The sequence below is a fragment of the Stigmatopora nigra genome, chromosome 2, assembly GCF_051989575.1.
Source record: "Stigmatopora nigra isolate UIUO_SnigA chromosome 2, RoL_Snig_1.1, whole genome shotgun sequence".
Lineage (NCBI taxonomy): Eukaryota > Metazoa > Chordata > Actinopteri > Syngnathiformes > Syngnathidae > Stigmatopora > Stigmatopora nigra.
In genome coordinates this window covers 14,312,069-14,329,043 of record NC_135509.1, presented here as the reverse complement: position 1 = coordinate 14,329,043, position 16,975 = coordinate 14,312,069, and the positions used below count along the sequence as shown (strand labels likewise).

Below are 16,975 nucleotides of genomic sequence, written 5' to 3'. Positions count from 1 at the left end.
GGTGACTAACACCCTTCTGCTTGTCTGCTTAAGAGGAAGTGTGGGCTGAAGACCAATAGTTCAGATGAGGTCTGATGAGATTTTCCTTGTTTGTTCCTTTGTATTTTTAACTCTCATCTGCTTTTTATGCAATGCTGCTGCCCAGACACTCTCTGCTGAATGCAAAGACATAAACGACACAATCACTTTTTATTGCATAGTACATTGTTCCTCACAAAATCAGTTGTTCACAGTTGTGTGCTTTAATTTTCTCATTAGCGTCAAGCCAAGTACTCTGAGAACAAAATGAAGTCGATCAAAGCACGGAATGAATACCTCCTGACACTGGACGCCACCAACTCATCTGTTTTTAAATATTACATCCATGATCTGTCAGACCTCATTGATGTAAGTAATAATACTACATGCCTTTTAAAATCTGTATTATGTTGAATCGTCCCTGGTTTGGCCATCAGTTTTGCAGACTTGAAGCTGAGGCTTATTTCACACACCATTTAAACGTTGCTGATTGATTTGAGTGATGTTCCATGTAACCAGATTTGTAGGTAATTTTGCTTTACTTTAAAGGGAATGAGGGTAGTCGTAAAGGAAGGTTTTATTATCAAGCAGTTTAGAGTTTGTATTCCAGGCAGGATTGAAGGAGATGACTGAAGTGTAATCTCTATTCTGCAACATGCTGTGTGGTGAAATTACCCTTCACTCCGCCTTGCTCTCAAGCCTTCAGATCTCTACAGGATTTGTGTTTGAGAATTTATGTGCAAAGCTGGCTGCATCCGCTGTATTTGCAGACTCATGCATATATTTTTATTAAAGAAGAATTCTTTGGAGTCAATATAGTACTTAGTTTGTTTTGGTAATTCTTTATGTAGTTTGGAATTTTTGACAGACAAACTTTGGTTATGTTTCAAAACTTAGCAATTTCAGATAACTGTATGTTTTGTAGGTAGCATGTTCTTTTGCTGTAAAGCCGCAAAATGGTTGGTAGCAATAATCTGTCCAAATTTGACCTCCAGTTCATCTTTCTGTCTAGTGTTGTGATTTGGGATACCACGCTAGCCTGAATCGAGCTTTGCGGACTTACCTGTCTGCTGAATACAATTTGGAGACATCTCGCCATGAAGGTCTTGATATCATTGAGAATGCAGTAGACAGTTTGGACCCGAGAAGCGACAGACAAAGGTTCATGGAGATGTTCCCCACGGCCTTCTGTCCACCTGCAAAATTTGAGTTTCAGCCTCACATGGGAGATGAGGTAGGTTCATTCCAAAACTATGGAAAGTAGGAATTCTGTAAAAATAATATGCATTACAATTGGCACTGTTCAAAAATCAAATCATAAAGAAAAAATGATTTAAATATCATGATCCAGCAACCTTGCTAATTTGAGAACATAACAGATACAGTCTGACTGGATTTTAGTAGCTATAATGTTATATATTACTTCTGCAATACAGGTTCTTAACATTAAAGAATTACTTTTTATAAATATATATATTTTTAAGCTGTTAAACTGTTATTTTCAGAAAATAGCCATTTATTCCATTTCAACTGGGGGAACTTGGCAGTGAATATCAGAATCATATTATCATTCACTGCCAGCCAGTATGAAATGCAACTATAGTTAGCAATGGGAACAGGTGTATTACATGCTTATTTAGAGAGACGTTTATTTTTCTTATAGGTGAGTCAGATCTCAGTGCAGCCGCCAGTGAATGGGGAGCTAATACTTAGGTTCCAGCAGCTGCAATCTCGCCTGTCTACTCTGAAGATTGAAAATGAAGAGGTATTCACTTTAAGCATCTTTCATTTAATTTGAATTCCTTCAGTATTGGTAAAACCTTTTTAAGGAAGATTGCAATAGTTTCATTGATTCCAGTCACGTTCATTGGGCTCCTCTTTGACGTCTGACCTGCTTCCTGTCTTTTCTTTGTCGATTTCCGACCCTGCTCCACATAGTTTTCTGAATACTGTTAAGAGTGAGGTGCAGGGTATTTTGAGCTGTGGTGACTCATCAAAGCAGATATACCTGACTGTCAAATTAATAAAACTATTCATCTAACCCTTAAGTATTCAGCATGCTTAGTGAATTAGTTCTAGGCAGGGTCATAATGAGACAGTCTTCATGTCCTTGTCTATGCCCTACGTGCATGTCCAGGTGGGCTCCAATAGAAGGACATTGCTGTTTAATGTTATTATTACCAGATGGCCTCGCTATGCTGGCACTGTGTGCCAGCGACATCCTTGAAAAATGAACGTTAAAAGCATTTTGACGACCTCCAAGCATGAACTGTCAAACATAGCAGCTCTGTCTTCCTCCGGATGGGAAAAGCTACAGGGCATTGCTTGACAGAAGTACAGCTGTTTCCTTTGCTCTTTGAGTGCTGTAAAATGCTGAAAAACATTGCCAAATTTGCTTTACATTAGTTGTTCATATGCCTCTAGTCTATTTCAATTCAAAAGTGTTTCCCTGGGACACAATACAATCATTTAGTGTCATTATTTTTCCTTTACAGTTTGTATTTATTTCTACTTGCATTTATTTCGTATACTAAGACGGAATTTCCCCCTCAAGCGTTTTGCGACCTGATTAACTGCTAAATAGCAACGTTCATTTTTTTATAGAGTAATTGGATGGACAATTAATAGAACACAATCCAGTCACCATTTTTGTCATCACCTTTGCTTACAGGTGAAAAAAACATCAGAAGCCACACTGACCACTATTCAAGACATGGTGACCATCGAGGATTATGATGTCTCAGAGTGCTTCCACCATAGCAGATCCACTGAATCTGTGAGGTCCACTGTCTCCGAGACATACCTCAGCAAACCGAGCATTGCGAAGAGGAGAGCAAACCAGCAAGAGACTGAGCAGTTCTACTTCATGGTGAGTCGCAAGCTCGAGAAGCTCCAGAACAACTTTGTATCACTGATTCCATGTTTAAAGCCTTTCGCTTATTTGGTGCATTCCTAAAATGGTCAAAGCCAGTGGTTGTCTTGATATCAATACAGTACATGATGTGATTGATGGGCAACTTTCTAATTTCTGTAATTGTTGACAGAAATTCTGCGAGTTTCTGGAGGGCAGCAATCTCATCTCCAAACTGCAGGCCAAACACGATTTGCTGAAGAGGACTCTTGGTGAAGGTATGGTCACATTCCTTTTAGTGACTCAACTTAATGGAGTGAAATGTCTTTTTAAAAAAAAATTATTGATGTTTTCAAAATTGTTTATGTATTACTCCCTAACCTAAGCTTTTTATTGTATTTTTACAAAAAATCATGCCTAAATATTTTCAACGGTTCAAAATAGTAATCTAAAATAATTAAAATTCAAAGTATCCAGTAAATTTATCAATCTGATTAACCAGACTAGAATTATTGTTTGTAAGGCTGTCTGGCTGCAAGTGAATGTTTCGATCCTATTTATGGATTAAAATGACCTCGCTTACTAAAATGTGAATTAATTTGTACTCAAGCATGTTGTGTATTTGTTTGAAGAACGTTGTAGTCAAAGCAAAGTGAAAGGCCTCATGTGCTTATCAAGCTGTATACACACTGTATACAAACCAGGCCTGTCTACCAATTACACATTGTTTCTATTTTATCTCTTCAGGCCACAGGGCTGACTACATGACCACAAGGTAATGTAAAACACACCCATCTTACCTTAGGACAAGTGCATATTCATATATCATTCAGTTGCATCAGCAAAAAAATGATCTCTGTGCTTAAAAACACAGACGCAATTGAAATCATTCTTTACTCATTCACTATCAAAGACGTAAAAATGTATGATCCACTCACAGCTAAAGAACAAAAATAGAGTAGAAACAAACTTTTTAATTATGACAATGGGAATCTAATCTTTATTATTGTATGTTGTGTGTAGCCATTGAATGATGGATGTTTTTGTAAAGAATGAGTTAATGATATGTTTATTATTATGCCCATGTCAGTATGACATTTGGTCAATTTGGTAGCGACATAATTACAGAGAAAACAGGGTTGCAAAGACATATTTTCTCGACATGGGTTCAAGCAACTTCTCCTTCATAACATTGAGTGAGTCAGCATAATTCATGGACAAAATGGTTAATGGAGAGTTACACCGCTTCAGACAATTGCATTGTCATCTCTTTCTAATGCATTTTTTGTATTCTAGACATCCCAATGGGCTGTTCAAAACCCACACTGGCACCAGGCGGGCTAGACCCCGCTCTGTTTTTAATGTTAGGTTATTTAATGGAAATATGGAGTCATATATCAAGGTACTGATAACCACCCTGTGTGCTCGACATTGCTCCCTTTTCTCATTTTCTCTCTTGCTCCAGCTTTCTGGCCATTTTCATGGGTGCCCCAAACTGTTTAAGCTACAGTTTAGCTTAAACCTGCTAAACACTTGTCTTTGCTTAAACTGTAGCAGTGGCATTGATAGACTGGAATGGCTTCTGAAGGAATAGAATGCCCCTGGGATGGCTAAATGTTTATCTCAGTCTAGTTTATACCCAGTACTGCGCCCCACTTCAGTGAGCCTTTCTGGCATCTCCAGGGAGTAGAGTCCAGTAAAAAGATCAGGGTTAGTGACAGTGTGAGTGGATGCCAAATGGATACGGTGTGCTGCCACCATTTTCACTGACTGCCACAACTGGTGACCCGTGCCATTATGTTCTGTCCAGTTACCTTTTGGTTCATTGCCAACATAAACTGGATTAAGGGTGCATTCTTAGTAATAGGTTTGGTGAGCAGCTGCTGTGGTCCTAACTTGGGTCTTGCTTCTTTCTTTCTTTTGCAATGCCTGTCCGTAGCCGTGGACGACGGAACTCACATGCTCGTCATCAGGTAGACATCTTGAAGCCTCCTAGGGAGACCCTCCTGCTTGCTTGCTTGCTGGCTTGCTTGCTTTCTCTAATGCCCTAACATTTCATTTTATTGTGTTTTTATGTCCTATTTGAGACAGACAGATATGGCTTGATTACAATTATTTACAAAATACATTTCACTTTAAAGTGATGTTTTACTATACACAATGATGCATAGATATGCATTTCATCTTGTAGTACACGTGACACATTTATTTTCAAATTGATAAGTCATCTCCACCTGGAAGATGTGCATAGAAAAATTATGTTTAAAAAAAGTGCACATATTGGTGGGATTATGCCATATTAATGTAACAAACTTCAGTCCCTCGTAGACCTTGCAGAAAGAAGCACTGTATTACATAATCGTGATACATCAGACCTTTTCCTCAGCTGAGATTCCGCGTCCAGAATTGATAGCCTGTATGAGCACACAAGTTTTTGATATGTATGCACACCCTTGGGAGCCATAAACAGATCTACTGTACCGTTAAGCGTATAGGTTGCTGCCCTGTGCAGTACACTGAATGATCTTCAGCAGTCTCTGGCACAAAACCAGCACAAGAGTGCTTCCGAGTGCATTTAGCTAATGTGTCTTTTTAGAGTTGCTTCTGTGAGGCCCTCTAAATGATAAATGATCATCACTTCAGGCAGGCGTTTGATGTGATTACTGTCAGAGGTAGGCAGTATATTAGAAATTGAAATTACTTAACGTTAAACCACAGCTTTGCCCACATGTACTTAGCTGGGATGGGCTCCAGCACTCTTGTGACCCTTGTGAGGATAAGCAGAACAGAAGATGAATGAATAAACCAAAGCTTTAGATGTACATCAGTTTAATAGTAAGCTAATTTGTTGAGGGGAAATATTCATTAGCTAAACAACAACCATTGTAAATGAAGTCACATCTGTCTGTGTCAGCAAGCTTGTACACTAACCCTCACTTCTTTTCTTTTGAACTCACTCGTATTCAAAATAAGTTTGTATAATATCGCTGTTCCACAAACATTTATTAAGATATCCAAAGCACACAGACATAAGAAAATTTACAGAGAGTTTTGACAGATGATTTTGTGGGACAGCAAAAAAGCTTATAAGTTTTGTTGACGTACAACTCATCTGATTATTAGACACTAGATGAAAAAGCTGTTTTCACATTTGCAAAAAAAACATTAGTCCAGAATGAATTGAATACTTAGAAATTATTTTTTGTCAACAAACATTACTAACTATAGAAATGTTTTACCTCCACTGTTTTTAATCATTTACAATTATAAATAATATGGATGAAGTGTGCAAATGTCAAAACACAGATTTAGATTTTTAAATTTGTTTCAGTTATTTGTTTTCTCTAAAGTTCTCTTTTGAACTCCTTTCCTAAATTAAACATGTGTTGGCTAAGAAAGCTTTTCAATATTTTCAAGGATTCTGGACAAGCTATTCCTCGTGTGGTTGAGAGCTGCATTCGCTACATAAATTTGTATGGTGAGTTGTTTTTACTTTATCCCGTGTGTAAAAATGTACATACCGCATCCATTGATTGACATATTTCCTGATCCCCCATCTTGAATCAACCCTCTCATTTAATGATAACCATGTTGTAAAAATGGAATTTCCCTCCCATCCTTGGGAAATGCAGTTTATTCTAAGATTTAGATGACAGCCAATAGTTTACTGCATGATTTTCAAGGACTCATTTAAGGCCTCTCAAAGACAAATTAAAAGGCGACTCATAGCAGACTAATTATAGCTTTAACCTTTTTCCCCTTGTGAAATCCTAATCCTTCTTTTGGGGTACAGCACTTTACTTCTACCTAATTTAAAAAAAAGAAATCCTTAATTGGGAACACAAAGGGATATAAAGAACAAAATGTGCCTTTTATTCAACAAAGCCCTGATTCTCTATCTATCATTTCTTTCCTAATATAAATGTTGCAGGCTGCTCCTTCCTATTTATGGCCATTTTCTCTCTGTGCAGGCCTCCAGCATCAAGGAATATTTCGAGTATCTGGATCCCAGCTAGAGGTCAATGACATTAAAAATTCATTTGAAAGAGGTACTTATTCATCTGGACATTTGATACACTAAGAATGCCAATGATACATTTCTATCAATGTGTCCATGTTGTAGGAAACGACCCTCTGATAGATGACGAGAGTAATCATGACATCAACTCGGTGGCTGGCGTGCTAAAACTCTACTTTCGAGGCCTGGAGAACCCTCTTTTCCCTAAGGAAAGATTCAGTGAACTGCTGTCCTGCATCCGTAAGTAGTAGCGGGTGTAAAAACAAATAATGTGTAAATAACAAAGAATTATTCATATATCATTCTAAACAGATGTCATTACTGACATTGTTTTTACTTTTCAAGCAGATTTCTGTCGTTCTATCATTTCATTCAATTGTTTTTTAGAAAAAGTTTACAATACTGAGCAATATAGATCTATTGTATAGATAATAGAATACAAATCATATTGCTCTTGTACTTTATTTAGAAAATCAAGGCCTCTCTGATCAAAAACTGCTTCTGAGTACCCATAAACGAAATCTTATATTCATTACCTTGTGATTTGCTCATCGTGTGTGGTCTTTTTCTTCTAAAGAGTTCAGGATATTACACAGGCTACCTAACAAAGAAAGCACACACACCCACACACACATACACACATACACACACTTTTAAATGCCCTCTGTGAAGTCGAGTCGGTTGTACAGTAGTACTTATGCACACTCGTGCTGAAAGGGGTGATGGAGATTGTTGTTTTCATTCCCCAGCTTCACATGACAGTGATTGCAGTGTGGGCTGAACTACACCCAGCAGGGCTCCACATTTGGAAAAAATATTTTGGAGTTTCTGACATGAGCTTTGTGCTCATTTTTATTTTAAAGAGCCCACAGTTTTATTGTTTTATAGAAGTGAACTAATTCTGGATTATTTTGTACTTTACATGTACAATGTGCACTATGGAAGGTTTTTTTAAGTGTGCTGCACTGACTGTAAATTATGTGCAAACTCTCTTTTTAGTGTACTATCACAAAATGTTTTCTTGACCCAAAAGCCATGCAGATGTTTTTTTTGGGTGATTTACTGAAATTGCATAGAGGAGCTCGACTCGGGTAAATACTAAAACAGCTACAAGTGGTATAATGGAAGATTAGTATCTATCAGGTTATTATGATTTTGCTATGTCAAGTGAAAGGTTTTTCGTTTTATTTTTGACAGCCATTGTGATTCTTATTTTCGTAGGAATAGAAAATCTGTACGACAGGGCGTTGTACATCCGCAAGATCCTACTCACCATTCCCAGATCAGTTCTTGTTGTGATGCGCTACCTATTTGCCTTCCTAAACCAGTAAGTTTTTGTTGTTGTTGTATGGGACAATAATAATGACGTTCTCCTCCCATGTTGAACTTGTATTTGAGAAGAAATGTGTTGTGGTTTGTCTGAAATATCATCCATGTGTATTTCCAACTTTTTTTTCACAGTTTATCTCAGTACAGTGACGAAAACATGATGGATCCTTTCAACTTGGCCATTTGCTTTGGCCCGACACTCATGCCCACACCTGAGAGCCAGGATCAGGTCTCTTGCCAGGCCCATGTCAATGAGATCATCAAAACCATCATCATTCACAATGAGACTATATTTCCTGATGCCAAAGAGCTTGATGGGCCAATCTATGAGAAGTGCATGGCAGGAGGAGACTATTGGTAAAGTATAAGACCATCTACTATATGTCCTACATTTGGCTTTTGTTCTTGACTAGTTGTAGTTTAACATGGCATTGTACGTTTTCTAAATGAGTTCATTTGGACAGAATTGGGTTATTTTGTTTTCAAACATTGACTTGGCTCTAATTGATATGGCAAACCATTCAATATGCTTTTATGGTCATACAGTATGCCTTTAAAAAGGTTAAAGGCCATTTTTTACTTTATAAAGTAAAAACAATACATTAATATAGTGATAAGCTTGAAGTAATCACCTTTGGGGAAAAATGATAGAGATCATCTGCTTTGGAAATTGTGATTAGCTGAATTAAATTAACTTATTTGAGGGGCATTCCAGCTACACTTCCAACTGAGAGTCTTTATTGCCCTCTATTTTCCCCCTGCGTTACCACAAGCTTGCACGGTTTTATTCCTGGCTGGAGTTAATCACCCATCTCAGGACTGCTGCACATGAAGCCCTTGGGAGATTGTTACCCTTGGCTCCCGCCCGCTCTTCTATAAAATAAAAGGTGGTTGGTGACATGTTACCATGGGAGTGGACAACCAGGGGGGTATGATGTCAGAGAGTGAACATTTGGGAGGGAAAGGAGGCCAAACTACAGATGAAGATACTGATCCACACAATAACCTACAGTCTGATAACCACTGTTTTCACTTTATGGGGACAAGGCTTCTTTCTTCACAGCTGTCCACTGAAGCAATAGACTTCTTTGTACGATAAATATATGACTACTCGTTTTGTCTCTGTGGTCCCAATAGTGAAAGTCCCTACAGTGAGCATGGAGTACTGGAAGAGGTTGAAAATGAGGGAGGCACAGAGACACACACCAGTGAGGATGGTACGTAACTATTGCATAAAAATTACACTGCTGTACTCTCTAAGCCACTCCAAGAAGTAGATCACAATATACTTATAGGAACTGTCATACTAAAACCCACCCTGAATGAGCCAGGTCACGTATGTTTTGGTCATTGTTTTTGTTGGTAAAACCCATCTTGCTGTGGCTAATCCCACCTTTTATCCTGTTAAAATGTAGTAAATTTGAAGGGCCACTGTACTGGGCTAAAAAGAGAGGATGACTCTTTGTATAGCAATTTTTTTAGCCTCTTACAGTTGGACAAATGCTTTTTTCAATCTATCTTTTTTATTTAATCTATTTTAGATCACATATTACCCAACATGAGAAAAATATAAAAAAAATAATCAACTTTCCTTTGGAGCAACTACAAGATTTTCTTTAAAGTATTGGGATTTAGACAAGATGCGTAAAAAGACCGTTTACCCAGACATGTAGTGAAATAGATACCTTGTCTGACTCAAATTTAAAATTGAAAGCATCAGTTGAGGCGCAAAGACCAGTCTTGCTGTTGTCATTCGGTAAAAAGGAAGCGAGACAAAGCAATGAAATCTGTTAGAAATTAATCATTGCTAATGTGACATATATGCGGTTGGAAAGAGACAGCCCCCTTACCTCTTCTTAATACTTCTTTGACATTTCATCATTTTTAATCGTCAGCACTTTTTTTTCTGCATGGGGCTTTGGAAGGAACGCCATTCATCCATCCATCCATTTTTTCCCCACACTTACCCGAGGTCATGTCATGGGGGAGCACCTTCAAAAGGGAAACCGAGACTTCCCTCTCCCCAACCACTCCATTCAGGGTTCATGGCGTTCTGGGTCAGTCATGGTCATCTCAGAGAGACATCCTAATCAGATGTTCGGGCCACCTCATCTAGCTCTTATCTACGCCAAGCCCCTCCCAAATGACCAACGTTCTCACCCTATCTCTAAGGGAGATCTCGGACATTTTGGGGATTTTGTTCTATTGGTCACAACTCACAGCTCGTGACCATAAGTGATGGAAGGGGCATAGATCGACCGGTAAATAGAGACCATGATTGACCAATCCAGAGCTGCATTACTGCAGACGTGTCACCAATCCGCCTGTCGATATCCCGCTCCATTCTTCCATAACTCGTCAACAGGACCCCAAAATACCCCAAATCGCAGAGTGCGACCTTTTTCCGCCTGAGGACCAATGATCCTTTTTTTTTCCTCTCTTTTTTTATAAATTTAATAGTATAATTTTCAGTGTTTTGCCACCATGCCGTTATTAGTGATGCATCTTCTACGTCATCGATACATTGATGCTATAGTCACTGGTAATCTGGCCACTAGGTCGAAGTTGAACAAACTGGCACATTGATTATATATCACATTGTAGGAGGACACCATGGTGTCCTTGTTGTCAGATACCCCCACAGGCATAATGCTTTATTGGATTGCTCATGTTGAAAGGCAATATTCTAGTTTAGAGAGACACTAGACAGTACAGCATTCACTGGTTACAAAAAAATAGAAGGGAAAAAAGAGACAGATTTGTTCACCAGACAGTTTCGTTTGTTAACTTTTTTTAAGAGTTCATTTCTTGTTATGATTAAGCATAGCTTAAGATAACTATTTTCAAGAATAGCTTTGGAAATGAATATAGTTTTCATTTCATTAGTCATATTTGTTTTTTAAGACCGACTGATGATACCATGAGATGCAAAACCTTAATTTTTCCCAAATATTTTATAAAAAATGATATTTTGGTTTTCCTTTTCGCAAACCAAGTAGTTTTGCTTTATTCTTATATTTTATATATAGTTTTTATGCAAAATTCTCTTTGTTTTTGCATATATTTTAACGTTTTTATGCAATTTATGTATGCCACTTACTATTTATTTAATTTACATTTCAATAAGAAAAACTTTAAATCCATTGTCATGAAACAGAATGCGCTTGACTTTGTACAAACAATGACTTTTCAATTAGAATGGCAAAGAGGGAGGAAAAATCCCATTTGTCAACGAGGGTCCATTCTATTGACAGCACCCCCATAGCAGCTTAGGCCAATTGAGTCAGACAGTAAATTCCTGCTTGTCACACTTCATTTAAGTTGTGTCACATCTTTTGCGTCTTTCCCGACAAGCCAGTTGACAAATACATTTGGGTTGGTGATGAGTACAGTAAATAAACAAGATTGAACCTAACATATTAAGAAAATAAGAGACTGTCCCTGCAAAGGATATCCCTCACATACATACCTTAAGTAGTTTATATACAGGATGTGTGTTTTGGTAAGGCTACATTATGTCCACATGGGACCACATGGCTGACTTGAAGTGAGTGGGAGGAGGGCATGGAGGAAGAAGGATGCTATTTTTAGAGCCGTGTTGCTGTAGTGCACTCTGGCTCGGAGACTTAGACACGAATGAACACTTATGGCAGAGTTGTTCAGTCGGCACGAGCTTTACAAGTGAGCAAATCCAACTCAACAGTATTCGCAGAGTACCGTTCACTCTTTAGATGGTCATACAGGTCCAACTGTGTGTGTATGTGGTTATCTTTAAACGGGTTGTCGCAAAATGGGAGCAAACAAGTATTAAATGGGAAGAAAGAAGTGATTTCAAGAGAACAAATTATAAAGTGACACTGTTCATCAAAGTTTTTATTTATTAAAATTGTCCTTCTTTAAATTTATTAAATGCTATATATTAAGAACAAGTCAAAGCGTGACGGAGGGAAAAAAATAAGACTTTTTGTTGAAAACAGGATCATATTTTTGATGTTTTCTACCTAAATTTATGTGGCTCAGGTTATCCTATCAATTAAATGCAGCCCATAAACATAATTATACCCCAAATGGTAAAAGTCTTTCTTATAGACCTATTTGCAGATATCGGAAACTCACCAACATTTTACTTAAATTAAAGTCTTCTCAACTTCACTTGTTGGGGTTTCTCTGCATTTCAGCGCAATGAAATAGACGCAAAGCCATTGGGTAATTATCTAAGGAACACTAAAGTACCAGAGAAATTTATTGCCAATGTTTATTTCCCCTGTCAGTGATCCAGAGGTTTATTTGTATGCTTATCAGCTAAATCTAATGAGCCACATACTTACTGAATTCCCCCTGAGTGATTTAGATCTCTTCTCAGCAGCTTCTATAAATACAGAGTGTTCGTTCCTCCATCCCCGTGCCATGTTGTCAGGCTAAAATATCCAACGGGCTCACCCACACGCGCTCAGCACACTTTTACTCCACGTGCACCGACCGGATGTCACACTTGAGCAACCACAGGTCCCAACATCTGCGTCACATGTGTCTTTATGATGTCAATATTGATTTGTCTGATCTTTCCGATGTCCGTGTCACACCAGACACGCTAAACATGACCTGACTGATCTTCTCTTTTGACAGAGGGTGAGCCCATTGAAGCCATTGCCAAGTTTGATTATGTAGGGCGCTCTTCCAGAGAGTTGTCCTTCAAGAAGGGGGCCTCATTGCTGCTCTACCAACGGGCATCGGAAGACTGGTGGGAAGGGCGCCACAACGGCATTGACGGCCTTGTGCCACATCAGTACATTGTTGTCCAAGACATGTGAGTGACCACATCTAATCATGAATATAAATGACTATGTATTAGATTTCACTGTATGTACATTTCGAGGTAATTGAAGTTATCGCTGATAACACATGCACTGCCATTGATGACAGGAGACGGCCATCTTGTCGTTAATGTCATTGAAATGTAATATTTGGGAACATATGGGGCCAAAATTATTTTAAGGGACATTTCTATGCTAATATGAACTAAAATTGGCATTCTAAATGCAATTGCAACTAGATTTTCAGTGGGCGTGTAATCTATTGATTACTATCTTGTTAGGATTGCATCATATAAACCAGAGACCCTCAGTAGCTGGCCCACAAAATTCTTTCTTTGCTGGTGTCCACCCTCTTTCAATCCATAAATCCCCTGAAGGGGCACTGCCGATGATCTCGTCTCCCTTAATGAAAGAGCGAGAGGATTTAGTGCCAGTTGTACCGGGATTCGTCATATCCTGCTCTATTCTCAAAACTAGAAAGCTGGGCAGTGCACTTTACAGACCGGGTCACGATCTCTCTATCTCCCATAAAGAAGCCCACAATAAAACATGCATTGCAGAGAGAGTGCTTGAGGACAGGGGTTTGTCCTCTAATGTTTCTCCTCTCAGGGTGTGGTGACTTCCTTCGGTTTATACATTACTTGGCCATTTATTAAAATGTATAAAGTCTGATTCACACTATACTCTTGACACATATATTTCTAAGAACTAGATTTCACTTTCTTACTGTATTTGGGGATGCTTGTATTGTGGCAGCTGGCATGTTAAAAAGGAACAGTGATTTGCTTTGGGAATCCAAGTCTTTTGAGAGGCTGGAATACATGCTGACTGTCTTTCTGTTTCTCACTGTTGCTGTCTCTTATCCTGTCCTAGAGATGACAACTTCTCGGACACGCTGAGCCAGAAGGCTGACAGCGAGGCCAGCAGCGGTCATGCCGGGGAGGATAAATGTTCAGGAAAAGACATCAGTTTACCCAATGACAGCAGAATCTCTGAGGCCTTCATCAACAGGTTGGTAGATGAATTTAGGGCAAGAATAAGGAACACTGCATGAAAAAAAAACATATTGAGACAGAGTTACTGGACTCTGAAATGGAAAAATAAGATGTAGAGTGCTAATTGCCAAAGGTTTTATGTTCTATTTAAGCAGATCTAAATTCTCCAAGAAAAATATTTTCAGAAAGAAATGCCACTTGCCAGCATGAAATTTGGAATTGTTGAAATAGAATAGCAGCATTTCAGGAAATAAACAGCAAGGGGTTTTGATAACTAGAACTATCATCCGCAGTGCGAAAAGATGTTTTATCATTATTACACAAGAAAGCCACAACTTTGCACTCTTAAGGAGTAACCGAATATTATAGCAGCAGGGAACACTAGTTCTGGCAGGAACGTAGCAAATTTAATTTTCCCCCTTTGTCTGGATGCCATTACTTGGGAATAAATCTGCCTAAGTCCCAGTCGTAGCGTTTTTAAATGCCCAGCAAGGCACCATTATTCAGGTACTGCCCCTTCATCATATACCCAATTAACCAGTGCACACTTGGGCAACCTAATTTCTCACTTTTAAATAAGAATTGAATTGATAAAAGTAATTTATGGTGAAAAATCTTTTAGACACAAAGCCAGCTTTTTTTTATTTTTATCTTTTTTTAAATAAAATGGCCTGGTATTTGAATGGAGATGGTTGGCTTTGCACATATAAACTATAATGGAAGCAATAGGAAATATCAATTTCCAAGTGTGCTGAAGTCAGCAAATTGTGATGCGACAGACAGACAGACAAAGCAATTTTGTCAGCATGTATTGGCCGTCCGTGCGTGTCTACTTTGTCTTCTGGTTCCTCATTGCTGCATTCAGTGACCTTGAAACGTGCCACTTACTCAGTCTGTCTGTGTCTCTCGTTCAGTCACAGTCACACATTTGTACTCACACCCATTGACACACGGCCACCTGTACATTGATGCACAGTTGGACTGCTGCTGATTCCTATTTAAAATATTTACACCAGTGTACTATTTTTCACGTCATCCTTAATACGTATGGCCACCTATTCCAACAACAATTCATCTCATTAGCTCCCAGGTGATATTCACCTTCTGTTTGTTTGCCTGCTGTTCTGGAAATCCTCAATGTTTAATTATTGAGTTCATAGAGTTTTAACAAAGAACTCTGAACATTTGAGCATCTCTACATTTTAATGGTCTGTGGGGATATTTATATATGAAATATAGTAGTAGTTTAATTCACATTTCTCACCTATGATTCCTAGTAAATATTACTTGAACTGGTGGTGATGTGAAGGACGACAGACTATTAGAAAAAGACAATGGCTTCATTTATATGCGAACTACTCCGCCTACAGGCCTTTATGCGTTACTGCAGTTTTCTCTCCTTAAACAGATTTTTTACCAATGGCTTTAATTTGGCCAAACTAAATTTGGTGTGTCCAAAGTGCACCTGGTAGAGAATTTTCCACGGTGTCATTATTTTCATCCTTTCTATTGGTCTCCCAGCAGGCAGAGAAAACGATTGGACCCCCCATCTCGCCGCCCACCTGCCCGCCCAAGCGACATCCATTCCATGGTGCACCCATCTCAGCAGGGCCATCCCAAACGCGGGGGTACCCCCGAAGCGGGTTCCCCGGTTCTCAGCCACTTCAGCCCACGAGACATGCTCCGAAGCCGCAACCATCTGCCCGCCGACAGCCCCGAGCGCCGGCGCCGCACCGGCCACGGCAGCCTGACCAACATCAGTCGGCACGAATCCTTGAAGAAGACGGAAAGCCCCCCCATCCGTCGCTCCACCTCTTCGGGCCAGTACACGGGATTCGTGGAGGGCCACCACCATCACCATCACCGTCACCTTCACGGCGGCAAACCACTGGACCCGGAGACCATCGCACAGGTCAGGGCAGGAAGAACGGCAAGACCACCGCAGCTCCCTCCGCCGTCAAAGCCCTGCCCCGCTCTCTAAAAACCTAGTCAGTCCCTGTCTTCTGCTACTCTGTCTGTGTGCTCACTACACAAAAGTGAGCACTTTGACAGGCAGCACTACTCCTAGTCCACGTTACAAACTATTTTGCGACCATTGACGCCAATAGACGTAGTCGTAAACACTTCATTCATTTTCTGAACTGCTTTATCCTCACTAGGGTCGCGGGGGGTGCTGGAGCCTAACCTAGCTGAACACCTTCAATTGGTGGCCAGCCAATCGCAAGGCACAAGGAGATGGACAACCTTGCACACTCACACCCATACCTAGGGGAAATTTAGCGTGTCCAATCAGCCTAGCATGCATGTTTTTGGAACGTGGGAGGAAACCGGAGTACTCGGAGAAAACCCACGAAGGCCCGGGGAGAGCATGCAAACTCCTCACAGGTGGACCGACCTGGATTTGAACCCAGGACCCCAGAACTGTGAGGTCGCCCGCCCTAACTACTCAGTTACCGGCTTGCTCGTACCTACTAGGAGCAAAATATATTAAGTTAAAGACTGGGTGGACATTTTTAGCTGTTTAATAATGTGGTATGTACTTGACATGTTGAGCACGACAAAATTCCCCTTCAACTATAAACAGATGACATTTAAAAACAAATTAAGCTTTAATGGGCAAACTGCTAATCGTCAGGGGCGTCGGAACCCACTGGGGATTGAACCCTCCATCTCAGAACTATGAGGTGGACGTGCCAGCCACTCAGTCAGTGTGTCGCTTCCTTGATATATATTTATGAATTCAAATCTACCCCCCTCCGATAAAAGTAGTAGTAGTCAAATGAACCTGTTTAGTCACTTAGAGGTGCAATGAACAATTGTCTTTTTCAAGGTATTGTTTCACTGTGCCCCAGTGATAGACCAGTTATAGAATGTCCTATTATTCTTCTTTATTGTTATGTCAACCAAGTGATTCTGCCTCTTTGTCAATATTGAGTTTCCTCTGTCCCTC

The 16,975-nt window shown here is 39.6% G+C and overlaps 1 protein-coding gene across 5 annotated transcripts in view; it reads left to right on the top strand.

Moving 5' to 3' along the window:
- LOC144192033 (SLIT-ROBO Rho GTPase-activating protein 1-like) overlaps window positions 1-16,975 on the top strand; it is a 39,990-nt gene that overhangs the window by 21,270 nt on the left and 1,745 nt on the right. For 2 of the 5 annotated variants that reach the window (XM_077711046.1, XM_077711078.1), the window contains 16 exons: window positions 259-387; window positions 1,031-1,252; window positions 1,682-1,783; window positions 2,690-2,887; window positions 3,063-3,147; window positions 3,617-3,644; window positions 4,166-4,271; window positions 6,287-6,347; window positions 6,841-6,918; window positions 6,993-7,127; window positions 8,109-8,214; window positions 8,349-8,573; window positions 9,354-9,433; window positions 12,843-13,023; window positions 13,904-14,041; window positions 15,547-15,937. In XM_077711046.1, the coding sequence (XP_077567172.1) occupies window positions 259-387; window positions 1,031-1,252; window positions 1,682-1,783; window positions 2,690-2,887; window positions 3,063-3,147; window positions 3,617-3,644; window positions 4,166-4,271; window positions 6,287-6,347; window positions 6,841-6,918; window positions 6,993-7,127; window positions 8,109-8,214; window positions 8,349-8,573; window positions 9,354-9,433; window positions 12,843-13,023; window positions 13,904-14,041; window positions 15,547-15,937 (2,265 nt within the window). Of the gene's footprint in view, window positions 1-258; window positions 388-1,030; window positions 1,253-1,681; window positions 1,784-2,689; window positions 2,888-3,062; window positions 3,148-3,616; window positions 3,645-4,165; window positions 4,272-4,808; window positions 4,843-6,286; window positions 6,348-6,840; window positions 6,919-6,992; window positions 7,128-8,108; window positions 8,215-8,348; window positions 8,574-9,353; window positions 9,434-12,842; window positions 13,024-13,903; window positions 14,042-15,546; window positions 15,938-16,975 lie in introns of all 5 variants that reach the window. The other 3 variants (XM_077711070.1, XM_077711054.1, XM_077711063.1) reach the window with 3 other exon arrangements.